Genomic DNA, 24,335 nt, shown 5'->3' with positions numbered 1-24,335 from the left:
AGCCTATGTTGATTACCCAAGGGAGGCCTTACCCCCATGAGGATTGGATATGCAATCTCCCCACACTCATTCACACCATGACAGATAGCAAAGGAAGATGGCAGGGGCAAACATGTAAAGGCACAGCAGAAGCAAAAGGCACTCTGGGGTCTGGGGTCTCAGGGACTTGCCTACTAAAATTCACCCATCAGAGACTTTCCTCCTGGTATGCTGACACTCTGAAGTCAATTGACACCTGCTGTTCCTCAAACATGGACAAGGTCATCTCTTCCTTTTGTGTTGATTAAATGAAGTGTGTGAATCTCACTTTGGGCAGAGCATACTGTGGATCTTAAACATCTGAAGATGACTGGAAGAAGGAATAGAAGTAGAATAATTAATCCTCTAATGATTCCCAAACTAATAAAACTCCATAAAGAGTTATTTTGAACAAAATTTTTTACTGAATTAGTGAAGTAACTAGCTACCTCTTTTGCAGAGGATATCTGTAGCCTAGAATGACTAATAGCACTAATCTGAGAATGAAGAGTATCTATATTATTAATAGCTGACAACTATTTCAAACATCTTATAGGTGAGCTGTACTTGATCCCAGGACATCTCTGATCTACTGTAAGGCAGAGGAGTAACACAAATCCATTTATAGTTAGCATGACATGAGGTTAAGCATGTCTTAATATTTTGGATCTGAGTCCCCATGTAAAAAATGGTTTCTTCTAAAGCATTAGCTCTACCTGTTAATCCTTGGTCACTCCTTTCCTGAGTAACCAATGTTAATGATACATTTCTAAATAAAGAGTTCACCTGATTAGCAGTGTGCACCTGCTGAACCAAAACTGTAACTGAAGCTGACATAGATCTCAAAATTGTAATCAAAGCAATTAATAAACCATTTTAACTTTGAGAGGACAGTAGCAACCTGTTTAAATGTACACACATCAAGATCCTCATACCAGATTAACTGGCAAAAGTACATATGGAGACATTAAAATATACATATCAGGATCATGGGCAGAATTTATACAATAAGTAATAGAACATTTTTAAGGGCAATCTAACCCCTGGAGTAGAGAGTTCAATGTAGAGGGTAGGTTATGTTCAGCCATACCCTGTAGCAGGTAGGGACTGAGGGAAGTTGGGAGAACCTGGTAGCCAGGTCAAGCTTTGATGTGATGAATAAGCACCTCAGTTATATGTCCTGGGTAAGGAACTTAACATCCCAGACTTTTTGTTGATAACAAATGAGCGACAAGGGATGTTGAAATCATCCATGATACTTCCTGCTGACATTGGGCTATTCTTGGCAACACTAAAGACTGAAATATTGACCAAGTCCAGACAGAGCAGACTGCTTCATTTGTTGTCCAGGCTTTATAGGACCCTCTGGGACTAGGAACATGCAGGCAGCAGTTGGAGCAGTCTGTAGCCTTTGACTGATTAGAAATCTGCTAGAAAAAATGTACAGTAATGGGCAGAAAATGGAGTTAAGGAATTTTAGGGGGTGTACGCTTTCCTTTTAGGTGTACATTTGAAATTCCCAGGTCCACAGTCCTGGCAGATGGGAGAGGGGTGTCCCAAAACCAGGGAAAGGGGAAGAGGTCCCACCATTGTGTGTTCTAGTATGCCTCTGAAGATGACCTTGCTGTGCAAAGGCTTTACCACACTGATTACATTCATAAGGTTTCTCTCCAGTATGTGTTCTTTTATGGATTTGTAGATAATTGTGATATGCAAAGGCTTTACCACATTGATTACATTTATATGGTTTCTCACCAGTATGTGTTCTTTGATGGATCTGGAGACTCCTGTGACATGCAAAGGCTTTTCCACATTGATTACATTCATAGGGTTTCTCTCCAGTATGAGTTCTTTTATGTATTTGAAGATATGCGGGTTGTGAAAAGGCTATACCACACTGATTACATTCATAGGGTTTCTCTCCAGTATGTGTGCTTTTATGTCTTTGAAGATGACTGTGCTGTGCAAAGGCTTTACCACACTGATTACATTCATAGGGTTTCTCTCCAGTATGTGTTCTTTTATGTTTTCGGAGAGTAACAGTACATGCAAAGGCTTTACCACATTGATTACACTCATAGGGTTTTTCACCAGTATGTGTTCTTTTATGGATTTGGAGATAACTGTGACGTGCAAAGGCTTTACCACATTGATTGCATTCATAGGGTTTCTCACCAGTATGTGTTCTTTTATGGATTTGAAGACTACTATTTGATGCAAAGGCTTTCCCACATTGATTACATCCATAGGGTTTCTCACCAGTATGTGTTTTTTCATGCATTTGAAGATGACTGGGACCTGGAAAGGCTTTCCCACATTGATTACACTCATAGGGTTTCTCGCCAGTATGTGTTCTTTTATGGATTTGTAGATAATTGTGATATGCAAAGGCTTTCCCACATTGATTACATTCATAGGGTTTCTCTCCAGTATGTGTTCTTTTATGGATTTGGAGAACAGAGTGAAGTATAAAGAATTTCCCACATTGATTACATTCATAGGGTTTCTCTCCAGTATGTGTCCTTTTATGTATTCGGAGACTAGAGTGATGTGTAAAGGCTTTGCCACATTGATTACATTCATAGGGTTTCTCTCCAGTATGTGTTCTTTTATGGATTTGGAGAATAGAGTGACGTGTAAAGGCTTTACCACATTGATTACATTCATAGGGTTTCTCTCCAGTATGTTTTCTTTTATGGATTTGGAGATAATTGTGACATACAAAGGCTTTACCACATTGATTACATTCATAGGGTTTCTCTCCCGTATGTGTTCTTTTATGTTTTTGGAGACTACTGTTACATGCAAAGGCTTTCCCACATTGATTACATTCATAGGGTTTCTCTCCAGTATGTGCTCTTTTATGTATTTGGAGATACCAGTGTTGTGAAAAGGCTTTACCACATTGATTACATCCATAGGGTTTCTCTCGAGTATGGATTCTTTCATGCCTTTGAAGATGATTATGATATGCATAGGAATTAACACTTTGAGCATATTCAGATGGTTTCTCTCCAGTATGGCTTCTTTCATGCCTGCAATGATAATTGGCACATGTAAAAGCTTTATCACATATGTTACACTGTTGAATATATCTGTATGAATTAATTTTACAAATTTGGTCTAATTGTAAAGAGAAATCAGATCTTAAATTTTTATCACTTTGTTTACACTCTTGATGTTCCCCTTCATTAAGGGTTATTTTGCATCTTTGAATATACCTGTGATGGTAAGAGCTTTTATTATATGACTCGCATTTATAACAACTTTTTTATATGAGAATTTTACATATTTGAACAGAACTGGAAAAACTCAAAGCTTTACTACACATATTACATTCATAAATTTTCCTATAGTATGAGTCATACTACATTTGCAAAGTGAGCCAGGACAAACAGAAGTATTTACATATTCCTAGTACTCATAGGGCTTTTCTCAGTGTGAGATTGTTGATGTATTTTCAATGAAGCTGGAAAAGCAATTACTTGTAAACTTGAATCACATTCAACAAGGCTATTCTAAGTGGGTCTACTACATATCTTCTAATTGTTCTGAGAAGGAGAGGGGTTTGTTGTTTCTTTTGATATCCCTATGTTCATATGGCTTGGATCCTGGAAAGAATAACAAATAAAAAGTGTTCACATTACATTCACACAGTTTGACTTTCTGTTCCTCAAAGACATATGATATACAGATAGGGTTTCTCCACAATGATTACTGCTGGGCTCTTGACTCTAACTACCCCTCCTCTGATTAAACTTTACAAAGTCCCAACAAGTATATGAGTAACACGATCTTTACTATAGACTATTTGCTTATTAGAAGGTTTTGAACATATACTTATCCCTTATTGAACGTGCATACCTTTTGTAATATGAGTGATATGAAACTAAATGGATTGAGAATTCTACAGCATAGCTCTCATGAGGCTATGATTCAAATGGTGATATCTGTTATGGCATTGTTTCCTTGTCTCCTTTCTTAAAATAAAGTATTGCAAACACAATTTACTTACTTGACTTTGAGGTATAGTTTTGTGAGAATTTAACAATTATCAATGCACTTTAAGCTGTGCTTATTTACAATGTTGCTTTCTTTAAACTTCCAGACACCTTAAAATTTCTTCTGAGGCACATTTGTATTAGCTTGCATATGAAAATTACCTTCCATGTCTTCTAGAACTTTCACAATGTTCTTCAATATGATGATCTTTCCATTTGAAACCTAAAATATATCCCAGAAAATGTATATTATTGGAAATTGTGTAAAATTTAAGTTATTATCTTCAGTAAATCTTGGAACCATGACTATTTTATTCATATCATCCTTCCTCACTTTCAATCATAATTACAGAAGAGTATCAATAACCAAGAAACATCACCCCTTTATTTTAAAATGTGAAGGAAAATTCAGTCTTACCTATAGCAGTGAGGTTCCTGTAGGTCTCCAACATCACATCTTTGTAGAGACGCTTCTGGGAAGGATCCAGCAAAGCCCACTCTTCCCAAGTGAAGTCAACATGCACATCGTCATAGGTCACTGCATTCTAAAATATAGTATACATATGTGGGAGAGCATCCCACCTCCATTTTTCCCCTGGGTACTCTTGATAGAAATTTAGAGGGGAGAGAAACAGAAAACACAGAAGACCCTCAGGAGGGCCTGGATCCTAATCTATTGGGCTCCAACTGTCTCTGCCAAAGGGCTTTTAAAGGCATGCCAAGGGGTGGAGCAAAAGACCTCCCCCCAGCACAGCCAAGTGCAGACCATCTCAGATACCTGGTACTCAGGCCTGTGGTCCAATCATCCTCTTATGCAGTCCTGCTGGGTAAAGCCACTAGGAAACCTAGGTGGGCTACAACACATATGTACAAACGAAAATGATACTGACAACATTGTAAATGTATACTTCTTTGAAAATATAGTTCTTCTGCTTCTTACAATTATTCCATGACACAGAAGTTCTAATGTAATCACCAAGTCACATTAAAAGGAAATTGAATGGGAGGGTCACCTCTGTCATTTCTGCACTTTTAAATGGGATATCACCTTGTTAGAGAAATGCCTATTAATACAAATAGAGAGATAAGCAAACAGATAAATAGTACTGAGTACACATCAAAGAAATTGTACCAACAATTACTAACTACCAAAAAAAAAAAAAAAGATGGGCAAGCCAGGTGTATTGGCTCATGCCTTTAATACCAGTACTCTGAAGGCAGAGGCAGGTGAGTCTGCCTCTGAGTTGAACGCTAGCCTCATTTATGTAATCAGTTCCAACACAGCCAGAAGTACATATTAAGAAACTGTCTCCCCTGCAAAGATCCTTCAAATAAACAAAAAAGATAGAAAGAACTCAAAAGATTTTAGTGAACTTCCTACAAAGAGTTATGCATCCACTCCAGTTCTATATTCATGTTCCAGAATTGTCTACACCTTTGGCATTCCTTTAAAAGCCCTTTGGCAGAGACAGTTGAGGTCCAATAGATTAGGATCCAGGCCCTCCTGAGGCTATCCTGTGTTTTCTGTTTCTCTCTCCTCTAAATTTCTATCAAGAACTGTCTTTGCTCAAAAAACTAGACATCAAAATAATGAACAATGCAATTAAAAAATGGGCTCCAGAGCTAAACAGAGAATTCTCAACAGAAGAATCTCAAATGGCCTAAAGACACTAAAGGAATTGCTCAACATCCTTAGTCATCAGGGAAATGCAAATCAAAATGACTCTGAGATACCGTCTTACACCTGTCAGAATGGCTAAGATCAAAAGCACTGAAGACAGCTTATGTTGGAGAGAATGTGGAGCAAGAGGAACACTCCTCCACTGTTGTTGGGAGTGCAAACTTATACAGCCACTTTGGAAATCAGTATGGCAGTTTCTTAGAAAATTGGGAATCAATCTTCCTATATCATTCTTGGGCAAATACCCAAGGAATGCTCAATCATACCACGAGGACACATGCTCAACTATGTTCACAGCAGCATTATTCATAATAGCCAGAACCTGGAAACAACCTAAATGCCCCTCAACTGAAGAATGGATTAAGAAAATGTGGTACATATACACAATGGAGTACTACTCATCAGAGAAAAACAATGACATCATAAAATTTGCAGGCAAATGGATGGAACTAGAAAGTATCACACTGAGTGAGGTAACCCAGATGCAGAAGAACAAACATGGTATGTACTCACTCATAAGTGGATACTAGATATAAAGCAAAGGATAACTAGGCTACAACCCACAACTCCAGAGAAGCCAGCTAACAAGGAAGACCCAAAGAGTGATGCATGGATCACTCTGGGAAGGGAAAATAGATAAAATCTCCATGAGTAAACTGGGGATGAGGTGGGGCAATGGAGGCCAGGGGATAGGGAATGAGAACATAAGGGAACGGGATGGTTGAGCTGGAACAGGGATGGAGTGGGAAAGCAATGAAAGAGATATCATGATAGAGGGAGACATCAAAGGCATAGAGAGAAACCAGGTGCTAGGGAAGTTCCCAAGATTCCCCAAGGATGATCCTAGCTTGGACTACTAGAAATAGTGGAGAGGGTACCTGAACTGAACTGGCTTACCCCAGTGATACCCTAACTGTCATCACAGAACTTTTCTCCAATGACTGATGGAAGCAGATGCAGAGCTCTAGGAGTCCAATCAAAGAGAGAGACGAAGGATTCTATGAGCAAGTGTATTAAGACCATGATGGGGAAACCAGTAGGGATGACCAAAGCAAACTAGTGGGAACTCCTGAAAGTTAGATAACGGCTGTGGAGTCTGTATGGGACTGGCCTAGGCCCTCTGTATGGTGAGACAGTTGTGTAGCTTGATCTGCTTGGGGGGGGCGCTAATACATCCCTGGTGCATGAGTGGGCCATTTGGAACCCACTACCTATAATGGGAGACCTACTGCAGCCTTGAGGCAGGGGGAGGGGCTTGAACTTGCCTCTATTGGATGTGCCTCTCCATGGGAGGCCTTGCCTTCTTGTGAGGGAGTGAGTTGAGAAGGAGAAGTTGGGGGGTGGGAGGAGAGAAGAGAGAAATCTTTGATTGGTGTGTAAAATGAATGGAAAAATTTTCTTAATAAAAAAAGTCTTTGGACTTCTGTGACAACCAGGCACCCGTGTGGTGCATATTCATGCATACAGACAAGACTCACATTTATTTAAAAAATTCAAAGCAAACACAACAGGCAGGAAGAATGTCACACACCTGCAATCCAATAACTCAGAAGGCTCAGGGAGTATTAGTATCATGAATACATGCCATCCTGGGAAAAAAGAATGATACCCTCTGCCAAATTTTAAAATTAAAGATGTTGGTGAAGCTCAGCACAACACACATACTTGACATGTGTAAAAGCCTACATTCCAGGCTCATCACCCAATAATATAGAAACAAAACAAAACCCAGTAATTTTGGCCCACTTTTAATCCCAGCACTTGGGAGCCAAAATCAGGTGGATCTCTGAGTATGAAGCCATTCTAGTCTACAGAGCCACTTGAAAGACAGCCCAGGCTACACAGACAAACCCTGTCTTCAAAAACAAAAAGAGTAAAATTTAAAAAACAAACAAACAAAAAACCACAGCAAGCTAGCAAAATGGTTTAGCATTGAACAGCAATTGCTTCAACTGTATCTTATGTGATTTAGGGACAGAGTCTATAATGATGGTGAAGTCATGACAGCACAAGAAGGAAGCTGGCTGATCAGGTTCAATGACAACACAGTAGACACAAAGAACAAGAAATGGTTGAGGCTATTAGATACTCATCTCCCATCCCCAATGAGGAATTTCATCCAGAAAGGCTCCTCCTAAGTAAAGCACAAATACCCCCAAAGAGAGCCACCAAGGAGAGACACATGTCTAAATACATGATCTATCTGGGAGGTTTTTCACACAGCCGACTACCTTCTGCCCCAGGTCACTATAGGCTCATGGTCATCCCAAGATGAAAATGCTTTAAGCCTAACTTCAATGATCCTCATAGTCTGCAACAACCTCTACACTGTTCAAATGTACAAAATCTCTTCTGACATTCGAGACAATTGCTTGACTGTGACATCTTGTAAAATCAGAAAACAAGTTATATCTTTACAACATACAATGGCACAGAATACAAATTTACATCTTGAAAGAGAGGAATGAGGACATAGTGAGGGAAGATTGAACTAAGGCAAGACTGAAACCCAGGAGGGCAAAAAACAAATCCTGTAGTTCTCTGTCAGACACATGGGGTTTCAGTTTCCTGCAACTTCTCAAACATCTCTCTTTGGTTCCTTCCATTCCCTATATGCAGTTCTCTGTGGCAGATATCTCAGAGCTTGACTATCTCAACATCTTATGGTCTCAAAATACAACCCAGGCTTCATATTCACAGCATCATGCTATAAACAATCACAGTCTTCTCACTGGGGCTCTGACTCTGCCAAACACAGATGCCTGCAACAATGCTGAACTGAAACCACAGACTAAGAATCCATGGCCTGAAATTTTGCGTCTTTCTTGTTTCCACAACTAGTACAACATCAAAGATTCCCCCAAATTTGGCTTCTAAGTTGTGATGGACCCTGTCATGCTTGGATGAGAGTTGCAGTAGATTTTGTATGAAGTTGCTTCCTGGGACTAGGAATCACTTTGTCTAACCCTTCCATTAATTGAAGATGTAGAAGGATGGATTCTTAACCTTAGGGCATCTTGTTTGGCTTCCAGTGTAGAGCAAGGGCCATCTTTTTAATGGTGATAAACTCCCTGAAAGTTCCTGCTTCTGTTCACCACTTGATCACCATCTGAAACTACACAGGCATGTTTTTCCCTACAATCCACAGATTTTTTATTTATTTCTGCCCCCACTTATTGCTCTTTTCATTGTAGTCCTGAATTACTCATCAGTAATAGCCATCTAAGAGATTCAATATTCCAGCTAAAAAATCAGCCCATTATTTTTTAATTCTTCAGTATTCAATTTCTCAGGGCATGGGCATAATAGGAAAGGCTTGGGACTAAAAGATCACACAAATGACTTCTAGCTTCATTCATCATGGAGTCTATTTCCCACTGAAATACTATGACCTGGACCTCTACTGTCTGTCATTACTCTCAACATTCAAGTCCTACAAGAGCAGCTTATTAAGCTTTGAGTAGAGCTTTCTATCACTTTTGCCATCCAACATCCTGATATCTTCCATATTCCTCCAAAAGATAACATTCCCAGGTTCTGCCCAGTAACAGAATCACTTTTTGTATGCCATTTTTGTTCTAACTTGGTTCTCTGGTGCTATGATTAAATTCTCTAAATAAAACATCTCAGGTTATGAATGGGTTTATTTGGCTGATTCTGTCAGATCACAATCCGTCATCATGGGAGCTTAGGATAAAAACTCAAACTAGACACTGCTGGTGACCATATCAGAGATGCAGCAGGTGTCAGTCCACCAAGAGAAAAATCTCTAATGTATCAATGCCATTTTAGGCAAGGGCACAAGATTACAGACTCCAAAATATCTTTTGTTTCTACTGTACCTTTGCTGTCTGATATGATGTATATGGTGTGGGAAATACCCCACTGCCTATACTATAGTGTGTTTATCTCATAAATACATTCCATATTGGGCATTTATATCTGTTTATTGTCAGGAAGATTTCTCCTTAAGCTGTATAATTTTGATGAATAGAAATAATATTAGGATATGTGCTGTGGGATGTATGGCAAATGTGTTGCTAATTAATCAATAAAACACTGATTGGCCGTTGGCTAGGCAGGAAGTATAGGAGGGGCAAGGAGGAGAATAAAGCTGGGAAGTGGAAGGCTGAGTCAGAGAGACACTGCCAGCCGCCACGATGAGAAACAGCTTGTGAAGATGCCGGTAAGCCACGAGCCATGTGGCAAGCTATAGATTAAAGGAAATGGATTAATTTAAGCTATAAGAACAGTTAGCAAGAAGCCTGCCACGGCCATACAGTTTGAAAGCAACATAAGTCTCTGTGTTTACTTGGTCGGGTCTGAGAGGCTGTGGGACTGGCAGGTGAAAGAGATATATCCTGACTGTGGGCCAGGCAGGACAACTTAAGCTACAAATGGCGTCCAACGTGGTGGCAAGAGTTTCCACCTAAAAACTGAGAAAAAAGATTCTAAAACAGAGCTAAAAATAGTTCCTAATTGTCTCTCTCAAATGAGTAGCAGCTGCTGGTTTCAGCTACTGGTGGGTTCCTGGCGTGCGTGCTCAACCTGCAGTATGGCGGGAATCAGGCCTCTGCAAGTGGCACATTAAGCTGCGTGGTGGATTTAGACTTTGCAGGTACAAAACAAAAAAAGAGGTTTCTGGACTACACGCTGCTTGGCTAAAAGCATAGACCCCCAATAGCTCCCAGAGCTGGTGGAAAAAGTAGCCATGTTGGGAAGCTGAGGTGGGTGGAGCCAGCAGCCACAGCTGCTGCAGTTTAAGGCAATAGATTAACAATAAGACAGATTCAGATGTAATAGTTTACAATGTGTGTAAAAGATACGTAGGCTTGAAAGAGACAAAAAAGGTGATATATAGAGTTATAGAAACAAATACATAGTTTTAAAAAAATAAAGTCATTAAAGAGACAGTAAAGGTAGTATAAAAAATAAGCCACGTAAAAATGGATATTACACAGAGAATCTGGATTGTGTTGTCTTTTGGATTTTTAACTGCAGAGAAACATTTGATTGTAAAAGATGTTGAGTTATGTCAAAATGTATATCTCAAAGATACCTTGACTTCAAAATTTGGATATAAGGATATGTTACTTTGGAAAAGAGTCTCTGATTTTGTTCCCACAGAAATCCAAAGGCTATGGATTTGTTCCAGATTAAGATACATCAGGTTTGACCAGCCAAGACCCCCTGAAGGTCTCCAATGACACCATGGCCCAGATGATCCAACATCCAGAATGGTTTGAAGGCATCTGGCTCAGACGATACAGCCTCATGGACTATTCCATAATTCTAAAATTTTCTTTGTTTCCCCATAAGATACAGCGCCCCCTTCCAGCAGGAAGTAGTAAGAGAAGCTACGCCCAAATTCCCAAATTATATGTAATTTTACTTTGTTAAGGTTAAAACCTTCCTTTTGGAAAAAAAAAAGGGGTAAGTGCTGTGGGATGTATGGCAAATGTGTTGCTAATTAATCAATAAAACACTGATTGGCCGTTGGCTAGGCAGGAAGTATAGGCGGGGCAAGGAGGAGAATAAAGCTGGGAAGTGGAAGGCTGAGTCAGAGAGACACTGCCAGCCGCCACGATGAGAAACAGCTTGTGAAGATGCCGGTAAGCCACGAGCCATGTGGCAAGCTATAGATTAAAGGAAATGGATTAATTTAAGCTATAAGAACAGTTAGCAAGAAGCCTGCCACGGCCATACAGTTTGAAAGCAACATAAGTCTCTGTGTTTACTTGGTCGGGTCTGAGAGGCTGTGGGACTGGCAGGTGAAAGAGATATATCCTGACTGTGGGCCAGGCAGGACAACTTAAGCTACAGATATGTTTCATAACTAGGCCTATTGTTCCATTGAAGACTGTGAGATACTTAGGACCTGCTTTTTATCACAGTTTGGGTTGACTTAGGGAAATACTTATTTTTCCCCAGCTGCCAGGAAAATTGTATACTATGAGCTGACATAAAGCTTCAAAGTATCTTTAGACTAGACCAGGTGCCTTATTGATGTTTTTTTAAGGAAAACCATTGCCAGGAAAAGCAGGCTAGTTCACTGAGACTTAATAGTCAGCTGTCTAATTTGTTGATCCAAGTTTAAAGGTGTAAAGCAATCTAATTGCTGTGCCAGCCTCTCTGACTTCACAGCCCTGAGAGAGTTGCAAGCTTCCTTTTATAGGGTCTAAAGTTACACACAAGACAGAAAAATATATTTTAAGATTTAAAGTGCTCTTAGTGTCACTATGCCTTGGAGAATGCTGTAGTGAGCTCATATTAAGAGAATTAAGGTAAACCTGAATTCCAACCAAAGCATTTATGACACAGCTCTCTCTCTCTCTGTAAACACTCTAAATCTGAAAAAGCCCAGCATTTTCAGTAATCACAAAATGTTAGTTTAAAATGTTTATTACACTCAGAAATATAAGATGTAGTATATGATTTCCTTATTTCTCTTAGACTCCTAAGGAGTTTAGTAACTCTTAAAAACCTTCATAAGATTATCTCTTTAGGTAGATAACAAAATGACAGGTTCTTTCTTTGCAGCTACAGCTGCAAGGTTATAGCTCACCAATTAGGAAGCTGAGATTTACTGCATGTGTGTTGTTGGGAGGACTCTGTCTTTCATCATTTACTTAAGAAATGGAATGTGACCTTAAAATATAACTCCTATATTCAACATGAAAGATTCTGTTGGGTATATATAGCTGTGAAGAACAAAGAGATTTGGAGCTAACATGAGAGAATAAATAAAAGTAACTACCAAGAAAATAAGTGTGAGTGTTTATGTCTCCTAACTCCTCAGATGGAAAAAAAGTCTAAGATTTGCAATACTATGGCTTTCTCTTTGAGCCCTGCCTGCAGCCTAGGGCTGGTTGCCTAAGACTGCAATAAGCAACTGAAGGCAAAAAACATGGGGAAACTTTGTTTCCTGGCTTTCTCTCTTATTTGGGTCATTGTATCATACTCTGTATAGAAGCCTGGTCTACTTTCTTAGGGATATTGTCACCCTCAGTGGAAGGGCCTTCACATATCAATCATCAATAAACATACTCTCTCAAAGACATAGCAATCAGCCATTCTGATGGGGGCACATCCTCAAATGATGTTCCCTCAGATGACTGTAGGCTCTGACATGTTGACACCTGGAACTAACTAGGACACAGAAACAATAACATATAAGAAAGTTTTAAAAAAATGTATTAACTACATCAATAACTTAAATAGCAAAAATGCAAATACTGATGATAGTAACAACTGGAAAACAAAGATATGCCAAGAAATGAGGAGAAGCAAGCCTCTAAGATCAAGAAGAGAAAACTAAAACTGTTTCTCCAGTGGAGGTCCCCAAATCAACAAAAACTCAGGGAACTTATAACATAATATAGTAATTTTCCAGGATACAAAAATAAGTAAAGGTCCATCATTTTCAGAGAAACATCAATAATAGATTATAACTAATAAAATCACACAAAATAGATGGCACCACTGATAAAAGGAGACACAAAGATAGATCTACAAATTTAACATGGTCCCTTAGACAAGAGCTACAAGAGTCTCACCAAAATCAAATAAAAAAAATCACTGACTATCACTCCCTGTGTGTGCTCTCTTTTGCCAATAACAGAAAATGGGTAGGGTAAGGAGGGCTGTTCAAACAAAATTAGATAGATTTGCTTGAAGCTTTCTGATGTTTCTACATTGTAGAAAATAGTTTTGACTACTGAAAGTATCTCATTCTCTTTTGATAAAGAAAAGCATGTCTGTTAGGATTACTTAGAAACCATTTTGTTTCCTATGAGTGAAGATAGGATGTAAGTCTGCATCAGAGTGAGGAAATGAAAATGTTTCCAAACTAAATGCAAGATAACAGATTTTTAAATAAACATTGTATGATTTGCACGATACACCTAAAGCAACTTGTTTAGCTCTAATCGCTTTTCAAGTCATAAGTAGTTTTGAAAACAAGTCTATCCTCATTTTTAATGTATGTTTGTGTGTGAGAGGGAGACACAATGTTTTCCATGTGTGTACAGTTGTCACACCATAGAAGAGAGTCTCAGTTCCCCAGGATCTGGAATAGCAGGTGGCTATGAGCCTCCCTCCCCACTTGACTGTTGGTATATGAACTCAGGTCAACCCAAAGAAGAATACTTGCTGAGTGACTTGGCCACTCCACACAGTACTTTTTACCCAATAAACTATAAGTTTTTCATAGATTAACAACAGCCAAAAACCTAAATAAAGAAATAAGTAAATAAATGATCCCTGGGATTCTGATGAATCACTATTAAGATGTTGGGTATGGGATCAGGTAAGCTGCTTATGGATGTTCCCCTCTTTTTATCAATTGCCAATACTCAGGGTTGCCTCTAGTGCTGTAACAAAACACCAGCTGCAGCTTCCTCTCCCCTGTCTATGTCTCTTGTGGATGTTACAGACCATCCCCACCTGTTCTTTAAATACTAATACTGTTTTTGAAAATTTTTTCGTTGGTGTTTGTGTATTTGTGTGTATGGGATGTGTGTGTGTGTGTGTGTGTGTGTGTGTGTGTGTGTGTTGAGTATGTATGATATGTGAAGTTTGTGTGTTTGTGTGTATGTTTGTGCGTGTATTTGTGTGCATGTATGTGTTTGTGTTTGAGTAGTGTATGTGTGTGCGTGTGTGTGTATTTGTGTGTGTGGTGTGTTTATGTGCATGTTGTATATGTATTTGTGTATGTGTGTGTGAGAGGGTGTGTGTGTGTGTGTGTGTGTGTGTGTGTGTGATCTGTGTGTCTGTTTGATATATGAGTAGAGGTACATACCTCATATGTAGTAGCCAATGGACAACTTTCACGATTTGGTTCTCTCTACCATGGGTTCCCAGGAACAAGTTTATTGTACCTGTATAGCAATACACTTTGACCTGATGAGTCATCTCAAGATCTCAAAAATACATGTAAGTAAACTTTATAAAACAATTGTTGGTACCTAAAGTCAGTACAAATATACTGTCTTGTGTGATTGCTTTTCAAACATACAAGAACTAACTCAGGTTTACCACTGAACCATCTCAGGTCATCTTCATGAGTGGGGAGATTTTAGTGCTTAAAATAATTTTATCTAAAGCAAAAGCAACTATAATTACCCAAATCCAGTATATCCATTGGTCTATGCAGTTGCTAACACCAGTTTGAAATTTATGCAGTGCTAAATATTACTTAGATGCCTTTGCCACAGGACAAAGTTGAGAATTTAAGATGCATATGAATTATAATACCATCCACAAAAGAGGAAGGTGATAGGGAAGTCCTTAAACTTTAAAAAAAATACAGAATACATGTACTAGCAAATAATACCTCTAGTGTGAAGATTCCACATTATGCCAAGGTGAGAGTTCCTCTTTCTGCGAAACTCTCTAGAGCTGCAGATTATAAATACCCACATTACACAGTTTTATTTAAAATTCCATTTTCTAGGCTCTACATCCTAACTGCTATGATCAGAGTAACTCAGATGTAGTTGAGTAATCCTGACAAGCAACCAAATTTCATTACCATTACTCCACACTTGTTGTGTTTTGGTTATTAAATCACCCACATCAACCCCCACAACGTATGAATGGCACAATGGATGTGAACAAATGCCCTCAGTCTCCACAGCCTCGGTTATATAGCTCTCACTGACTAACTCTTTCCTTTCTAACTCCAAATGAAGCAGTAAACCTAGCTCCTCAGATATGACACTAATTTGTAACTATTCAGAGGAGTACACAGCATATAACCCCCAGCATGCAAAAGCTAAGACCAATTGTCCTGTGAAGCATCAATGCTTCCTTGACATCTAAGGAAGAGAAACACAAAGTAGCCTGAATGCTTCACTGCCTGAGGGAGTGCATCAGTCTCTCTCAGAAACTGGAAGGCACATTGTGCCCCAGGAGCAATGGACTCAAACCTGAAAATCTATGACCTATCTCTCAAGGCAGGTAGGCCAGGTTAAACTCCATGGTTCTCTGCAAAAGCCTATTTACCACCAAAATCCTATGATCTTGACCTCCACTGCCTTCCATTACATTCAACATTCCCATCTTCCAGGTCCAACAAGAACAGCCAATTAAGCTTTGTGTCCAGTTTTATATGGTTTTTGCCATCTAAAGTTCTGATATCTTCAACATTTCTCCAAACGTCAACATTCCAGGACCTTTGCAGCAGCAAAATCACTTTTGAGGTACCATTTTTGTTGTTGTTGTTGTTCTAAATTTCTTCTCTGTTGTTGTGTTTAAATTCTCAAACCAAAAGCAACTCAGGTAATGAACAGGTTTATTTGGTTGATACCCCTAGATCACACACAGTCCATCGTTGTGGAAGCTTAGGATAAAAATTCAAGCTAATAACTGAAGGCAAAATATAGGGAAACATTGTTGCTTGGCTTTATCTCTTGCTTTGTCACTGTCTCATGCTCAGATACCTCTCTTGTCCAGTTCAGGACCACTTTCTAAGAGATATTGCCAACTCAATGGAGGAGCCTTCCCACATCCATCATCAATCAACACAACTCTCTCAGACATGACAACCAGATATTCTGATCTAGGCACACCCTCAACTGATTTCTCTCAAATGACTCTAGGCTATGTCATGTTGGCAGCTGAGGATAATTAGGAAAAAGAGACAATAATATATAAGGAGTCTTTAAAGATTCAAAGTCAATGTATTAACCATATCAATTACTTAAGCAGCAAAAACCCAAACATGAAGATAGCAAAACAGATATGCCAGGAAATAGGAAGAGGCAAGCCTCTAAGATCAAGAAGAGAAAAACAAAATCATCTCTCCACAGAAAGTTTCCAAACCAACAAAAACTCAAGGAACACAAAACATAAAATTTCTGAATACAAAAATTGGCAAAAGTTCATTTTTCCGAAAATGACGTTTTAACTTTGTAGATAAAAAGGATCTGATTCTCCTATGATAAAGAAAAGGATATCTGTTAGGATCACTTAAACAGCACTTTATTTCTTATGATTGGATGTAAGTCTGCATCAGAGTGAGGAAAGGAAAACTTTTTAAAACAAAATGCAAGATAACAGATATTTAATGAAACAGTGTACCTAAAGCAACTTATTTTGCTCTAATTGCATTATAAGTCACACACACTTTTGAAAACAAGTTTATTGCTAGTTTTTTTTTTTTTTTGGTGTGTATGTTTGTATGTGAGAGAAAATGTCTTCCATATTTACACAGGTGACACACACAAAGAAGAGGGTATCAGATGTCATGTATCTGGAGTAGTAGGTATGTGAACTCAGGTCATCACCAAGAAGAATATGAGCAGAGCTACCTGCCATGACCCATAGTACTTTGTATCCAATAAACTAAAAGTCTTCCACAGATTAACAACAACAAAGCCAAAATAAATAAAGATGGAAAGAAAAGATCCTTGGGAACATGATGCATCAGTATTAAGATGTTGTGTATGGTAAATATGCATCATAAATTGACATAAATAGAATCCAATGTCAATGACCAACAATTTATAGCAGGAAAGCTGATTCCAAAGCTACTTTCACAGTGAAAATACTCAGAATGCTCAATGGGATTATGAAAAAAATAGTACACAGATTGACACAATATGACTTCTATATTTACCACAAATCTACAACAATCAAGAATGTGTACAATAGTTGTGAAAGAATGATGGGAATGGAGAGAAAAAGCCAAGAACAATGGCAGAGAAATATAATCAATTTTGAATCAATAGGCCAAAGGAACCTCAGATAGGAAAAGTGTGGGCTTGACCAATGTTACCCAACTACCCATGATTCTCTGTGTATAGAAATTAAATAAATGCAGGTTCACAACTTTCACAAAATTAACTCAAAGTGACCCTTAAACTTTATATTTCTGACCCTCCAGCTACTCATATTTCTCCCAAAGAGAGAAGCTGCATGCTCTAGAGGTCTCACTGCAAATGGAGGTGATCTACAGCTATGGCTCTGCAGTCCCTCATGCCTCCTGGTGGTTTCTGGTAAACTCAGCCCCACTGATACCCAATCCCAGAACAACAGAAGAATAAATTAAAATCTGTTTCCTGCCACATGGATTATGGCACAAGATGTGGAATCTGCCCAATCTACCTGTCCAACACCATGCACATCTGAAAATCTCTGCACATCAGAAACTCCTTTTGTCCCCTGGAAATGAACTTTACTGAATCACTCCATGATGGCTTGTGGTAGCAGAAAGTTAAAAGCATTCTAATCATGTATTGCTGAAGGATGATCCACATCACTATCTTTCCACCAGTTGCTCAACTATTTGTAACATTAATAAGACAAATCTGAATGTGGAATGCAATGGTCAGAACTTACTTCTAGAAACCAGACCTTCAGTTTTCCAATCTGTCTTTCCACTGCACACCAAAAGAAATGTCTGTGTATGCACACTGGACACAGCATTACAACCTGCCATAACCATGGTGGCAAAGCCCTGTCCTTCCCAGGGAATCTACATCCAGAGAGGCTCAGAGGAAAGTCTTCCACTGCCCAGGTCACCAAATAGACCAAGAGAGCTGCAGTCTGCCTCATGGTCACTCCCAGTTAGAGCCGCTCTGACAGCTCAGCAGAAGTGCTCCTCCTAGTTTGGGATCACTGGCCCCAACACTCACCATGACATGGCCTTTGGTCTCCCTCAAAGTTCCCTATATCAGAAACAGAGAAGAAGTCTGGAAAGAACCTGCAAGCTACCTTCCACTGGTACTCTTGATTGCAAAGCCTTCCCAGAGTTCCTCATTAGCTAGTATCACCCAGCTAGGCCTCACCAGACAGCACAGACCTTCCCAGCTCTGCTTTTCCATCCTACAGACAGAGAGGTCCCTAGTCTGGGAAATTTGTAATTTAGTAAAACCCTCCAATCACCCAGAGCACTTCCTGCTCCCCTTCCAAGGCACAGGGTCCTATGTGTACACATTCCATTACATACTAAATGTCCAGTGCAGCCAACCCTTTGCTTCATACCTGGGAGATCCTTCAACCAAACACAGGTTTCATTCAAACAGTAACTGTTGTTAAACAAAAAGAGGCCATGAGTTAGAATACAAAGAAGGGTTTATGGAAGGGTTTGGAGGCAGGAAAGAGATAGTGGAAATAGTGTAATTATAATCCCCCCCACCATTCCCCAAAAATCTTAAAAAGTTGAAACAGGCTTTATGGCCATGTGCTTCAGAGACTAGGGATTTGTATTAGAGCACACCAAGTACTACTCATGCCATTTCTCTCGAGGTTATCATCTTAAACCTGGAAAACACAGTCATGATAGGCAGGGCCACATCATTTTTATCCAGTTTTTCTATTTAGGTCGAACTGGTGTAACTACAATAATTTGGTTTAATGATAAGTTCAGTTCTTTATCCAGCTTCTTGATTGTCTGGTCTCTGGAACAAGAAATGGCCAGTCATCTAAAATTGATTCCCTAAATACTCATTGCTAATGTCAACTATTGTCAAAGCAGGAAAGCTTTCTCCTGCCTTCTTGCCCATCCCTTACTGTGCTGTGACTACACCTGCTTTACAGTTCTTCAGTGAATGCAATTCTTACACAGGTCACACTTCATTTGTAAGTTCACAATAAAATCTAGAGAACTTGGAGGATATTCATTCACTGGTCTATTTTTCATTCCCACAGACCAGTCAAGACCCAGCCTGGAAGGAGTTGCAGGACTGCCTTTCCAGCCCTGGGCAGCAGAGGCAGGATTAGGAGTTCAAAGTAATTCTTAATTATATAAAGCAGGGCAAGCCTGAGCTACATGGGGCACTGATGAAACCAGTGTTTCTCAACATTCCTAATGTTGTTACTCATTAATACAGTTAGTTCCTCATGATGTGGTGACCCCTTCACCCATCAATAAAATTATTTTCACTGCTACTTCATAACTATAATTTGGCTGTTATGAACTGCAATATAAATATTTGTGTTTTCCAATGGTCTTGGGCCAGTCCTCTGATAGGGTCATTTGATCCCCAAAAAGGGAGCTGAGATCCCACAGGTTGAGAACCACTGCTCTAAATCAATATAAATAAACAAATAAATAGCACTTAAGAAAAAAATAGAATGAAATTCTTAAACCAAAAAAAATATACATGAAAAAAAGAAACACAGAGATTATAGCAGTGTGGTGGTATTATGTTCCCCAAAATATTGTACACCCTAATAAACTTATCTGGGGTCAGAGACAGAACAGCCACTAGATACAAAGGCTAGAAAATGGTGGCACTCACACCTTTAATCCTAGCAATCCAGAGGTAGAAATCCCTCTGGATCTCTGTGAGTTCAAGGCCACATTGGAAACAGCCAGGCATGGTGACTCACGCCTTTAATCCCAGGGAGTGGTGGTAGAAAGTAGAAAGGTATATAAGGCATGAAGACCAGAAACTAGAAGCATTTGGCTGGTTAAGCTTTTAGGCTTTGAGCAGCAGTTCAGCTGAGAGCCATTGGGATGAGGACACAGAAGCTTCCAGTCTGAGGAAACAAGACCAGCTGAGAAGTTGACCAGGTGAGATTAGCTCTGGCTTGTTCTGTCTCTCTGACCATGCAGCATTTCACCCCAATAACTGGCTCAGGTTTGATTTTATTAATAAGAACTTTTAAGATTCCTGCTACATAGCAGCAATGCATTTAAAGAAAAAAATTTTAAAAATGATACCAATAATTGACTTTTTAAAATGATAAAAATAATTGGAAAAACACTTAGCTATACTGACTTTGAAACAGAGCAGGCACTTCCCTGATAGAGAGAATGTCCTTAAAAAGACACTGTGTATGACTTTGTCCCATAGCCACTAAGGGCTGTTAGCTGACACATGGAGTTACAGCCAACAGCCTGTCTCTCAAACCACTGAGCTGACTTAACTGAATCAGCCCGGATTGCACATACCTGCATGGGAGATTTTGCTAATTGGAAACTGAATACTTAGTAGCTCAAGCTATCCTCCCTAAACTGTGCATCCACCAATTCTGTTTGTCTTCCTTCACATGGAAGGAATTAATGCATGATGGGAAATTACACAGAAAATCACTCACCCTGTCCCATCAGGTCCTTCTTTGTAATGGAGAGGCCTGCAGCTCACTGCCTTCAACTTCGGTCTGGGATCTAGCTATTGTCTAGTCTGTTTCCCCCTGCACTGTACACAGTACACTGCTCCTCCTCTTCTGTTCTGAAGGGAGAAGCCATGCTCCACACACAAATCCTTTCCCTGTTCTGCAATGGACAGCCTACTATGTGGCTCAAACTGGCAAGTTTAGAACTCTGATGTGCTGCAGACCTATAATCCAAGAATTTAGGGTGGTTAGTCAGGAGGCTAGCAAGGGCAATGCCCTGTGGGGCAGCAGAAAAGGTTCAAGTACACCTCAATCAATATGGGAGACCTTAACTCAAAACTGCTTTTCAAAAAGGCGGGAGATGCAGCTGTTCAAGAATTATAATACCTTCATAGCACACCAGGACTTGATGTTGGTTGTGACCCTGTAACGGCTCCTTAAGCAGCATGTTAGAGGCCTTTGAAGGTAGGTGGGCCTTTAGGTAGCTTGTAAATCTGGCTTGTCTCATTTGTTATGGGAATGTAGCTTAACAGCTGATTAATCCTGGTGAACAAACATTTACATCTTACCATACTAATTTCTAACAACAGGCATGGTTAGCATACTACTTATCTTTGGGGTATTTGGGATGCAGCCCTCCCTCAGCTAAATTCTACTTTATGTGACTTAATGTCTCCTAAGAACTGGTAAATCCTTATACCATCAATTCTACTTTTCTACATCACAGTTTAGCAGTGGAATGCTACTCTACACAGGAGATAGTGTTTACAAGCTCCACGTAGTTAATTCCAGATGGATCCTAAACCTAAATGTTAAATGTTAAAAGTACAGAACTTCTGGAAGATACTAGAGAGGCCAGTGCTCTCTGAGTTTGGCAAATCTGGTGATGTCTCTCTCTCCACATGTGACAATATAAGCACTATAGGCACCAGCATTTCACAGTGATGTTAACAACAAGGATATTTCTAAGCACAGTTCCACTCCCAATGCTCTGCACAAACACAGCCCAGGGAGTGAAGTTATTCAGAGGCTGCCAGCCTGGCCCAGGGAGATGCAAGGACTAAACAGGACCGTGCTGGACCAGGCAGGACCAGGCAGGACCAGGTAGGAACTTGCCAAACTGCTCTAGGGTAGTAAAATAGAAATGCCTCAGAGTAGCTAGGGATAAGAAACCTTTTTATCTGAGGGCAATTAAGAATAAGTCTCTGTCTAACTGACTGGTAAAATAAGGAAGCATACATGCTTTCTCTTTTACTTCATCTTAAAAATGGTCTCTGACTCTTTCTGTCTCCACACAGTTACAAATCTCCACATTGCTACACTCTGTACATACAGCTACATATCTTTCTTATGGCCATACACTTCTATACACAGTTACATCTATTTTCACATGTCTGCACATCTTTCTTTTACATACATTACTCTTCTACTTTTCTTTTTTATGTAGTGTCTTCTTCCTTGCCTCCACACAGTTATAATTCTCCACACGGCCATAGCTATACATCTCATATACATAGCTCTCTCACCATGTAATACCTTACACCGCTCCTACACGCTCTCATACAGCTCTTTACACAGTTCCTATATGTAGCGGCAACTCTTTCACACACTCACTCACACACACACACACACACATGCTTCTTCTATATCATTCACTCACTCTTAGCTCACTCACTCTCTCATTAATTCATTCTCTCATCCTCTCTAGGCTGCTTCTTCATCTCTCACTCAGCATACATACACTTTACTCACATTCTGCACAGCTTCATCCCTACAATGATGCTGTTCCTTCCTTAGCCAAACTCTGGACAATTATTTGTTACATTTTTCAAGGCCCAACCTATTCTCATAACACATGAAGTCACACAGTTTTTCTCAGGCTAGTAGGGACACAAAGACCGGCCAGTGAGAGTATACACTTGGCCTTGCACTTAACTTTTTCCCAGATGGAGAACAACATTGAAATTCAGGACTAAACAGTAACAGTAGGAGGTAGAGCAGAAAGAGAAGGACTGCAAAGAACCATGTCTCAATGTAAACAGCCTAGCCTTGATTTAGCAATAAACAACACCTGGGAATTAGTCTTTGTGTATTTTCCACAGGGGCAGTTTAGTCTGATTGAATCTGTTCTCAAGTCTAAAATTAGCCGTCTTTGAGAATGAAAATATTGTTACTTTCCTGTGTCAGTAAAGAGGAATATTCTGGTATTACTTCTATACATCAGAATTATACAGCTTAAACAGAAATCAACTTCCCGACCATCCACAACTGTAAGTGTGCCCAAAGACGTAAAACACACTACCAAAGGGCTGGGGGAAAAAACCTCCACAGCTGTTCTTATTAGGAGGTAAGGTGGTAACGGCACATGAGGAAGTTACAGACAGAAAACAACCAGTCAGTTACAGGCAGTGACCCCACTGCTTTACCTAATGGGGCCACCCCGTGGATTTTATTTAGTGGGGCTCCATCATGGACTTTCCCTAGTGGGACTCCCCAACAAAGAGTTATACATCTGGTGGGTCCACCTGTAAAACGCGCGCTGTCACCTGCTGTATATTCCCACAGCCTCCTACAAACAAGGATATTTCTAAGCTCAGTTCCACTCCCAATGCTCTGCACAGACACAGCCCAAGGAGTGAAGTTATTCAGAGGCTGCCAGCCTGGCCCAGGGAGTTGCAAGGACCACTTAGGACCACGCTGGACCAGGCAGGACCAGGCAGGAACACGCGGAACTCTGTGTCTGGCCATTGGCTCCCACCCAGGCAGGGGAGGACGCACCAAAACCACCCCCGTGCCTCAGCAGGCCGCTCCACCTAGTCTAAGGACAGCGGCCCCTCACTCACCACGACCAGCCACTCCTCCCCGCCAGGGGGCAGCGGTCCCTCGCCTCACCAAGACCAGCCACTCCTCCCCGCTTGGGGGCAGCGGCCCCTCACTCACCATGACCGGCCAATCCTCTCTTCCTGGGGACAGCAGCCCCTCGCTCGTCTTGGCCCACCATTCTTCCCCATCTGTGGAGAGCAACCACTCGCTCACCATGGTGGGGCTACCGAGCTGACCCAGCTCTCTACACAACCGAGCCCAAGGTGCAGCGCAAACCGCAACTTCCGACTTCCTCACAAGAGCTGCGCCTGTAAGCCTGGCTCCCGGAAGAACCCTCCCATCTGACTGGCAGGTCCGCTAGAAGCTCTGATTGGCTAGTGAGGCCTGAGTGACAGGACCAGGTGAGCAGAAGGAACACAGCACAGGGGTTCCCAGCCTTGGCATCCAATCTAAGGACAGACCTATTCCAGATTGACTGGAGATTTGTGCCAAATTCAACGGCAAGTCTCTTGTTAATGTGAATCAGTGGGTCCAGTTTTAAAAGGAAGTACACAAATTCAAAAGGAGGCTAGTCAGACAATGTTGCACCAGAGGCACACAGAGTAACTCAAAAACATTATAAACAAAATCTACAGTGGCATGGAGACTGATAACCACAGCCTCTTGTGTGGAAAGTGTTGGGTTCTCAGAATCTGAAGCAATACCTTTCCAAAGACCCTGGCCCCAGACCACTACCACCTCTCCCA

At 40.3% G+C, this 24,335-nt stretch overlaps 1 protein-coding gene across 2 annotated transcripts; it reads right to left on the bottom strand.

Annotated features, from left to right (window-relative positions):
• Positions 1–616: 616 nt before the first annotated feature.
• On the bottom strand, positions 617–23,888 carry LOC131894875 (zinc finger protein 431-like). 2 transcript variants are annotated; one of them, XM_059245209.1, is made up of 4 exons: positions 23,707–23,888; positions 4,438–4,564; positions 4,182–4,242; positions 617–3,053 (listed from the first exon to the last, which is right to left on the bottom strand). In XM_059245209.1, the coding sequence occupies exons 1-4, from the start codon at positions 23,803–23,805 to the stop codon at positions 1,517–1,519; spliced, it is 1,824 nt and encodes a 607-aa protein (XP_059101192.1). In that variant the 5' UTR covers positions 23,806–23,888; the 3' UTR covers positions 617–1,516. The 2 variants fall into 2 exon arrangements, with proteins under 2 accessions (XP_059101192.1, XP_059101193.1); XM_059245210.1 differs by lacking the exon at positions 617–3,053 and adding an exon at positions 3,087–3,629.
• Between the last annotated feature and the right edge of the window lie 447 nt (positions 23,889–24,335).

This window comes from Peromyscus eremicus, chromosome 18, assembly GCF_949786415.1.
Source record: "Peromyscus eremicus chromosome 18, PerEre_H2_v1, whole genome shotgun sequence".
NCBI lineage: Eukaryota > Metazoa > Chordata > Mammalia > Rodentia > Cricetidae > Peromyscus > Peromyscus eremicus.
The sequence above is the reverse complement of the archived record's forward strand: the minus strand, read 5'-3'. Positions and strand labels throughout refer to the sequence as shown.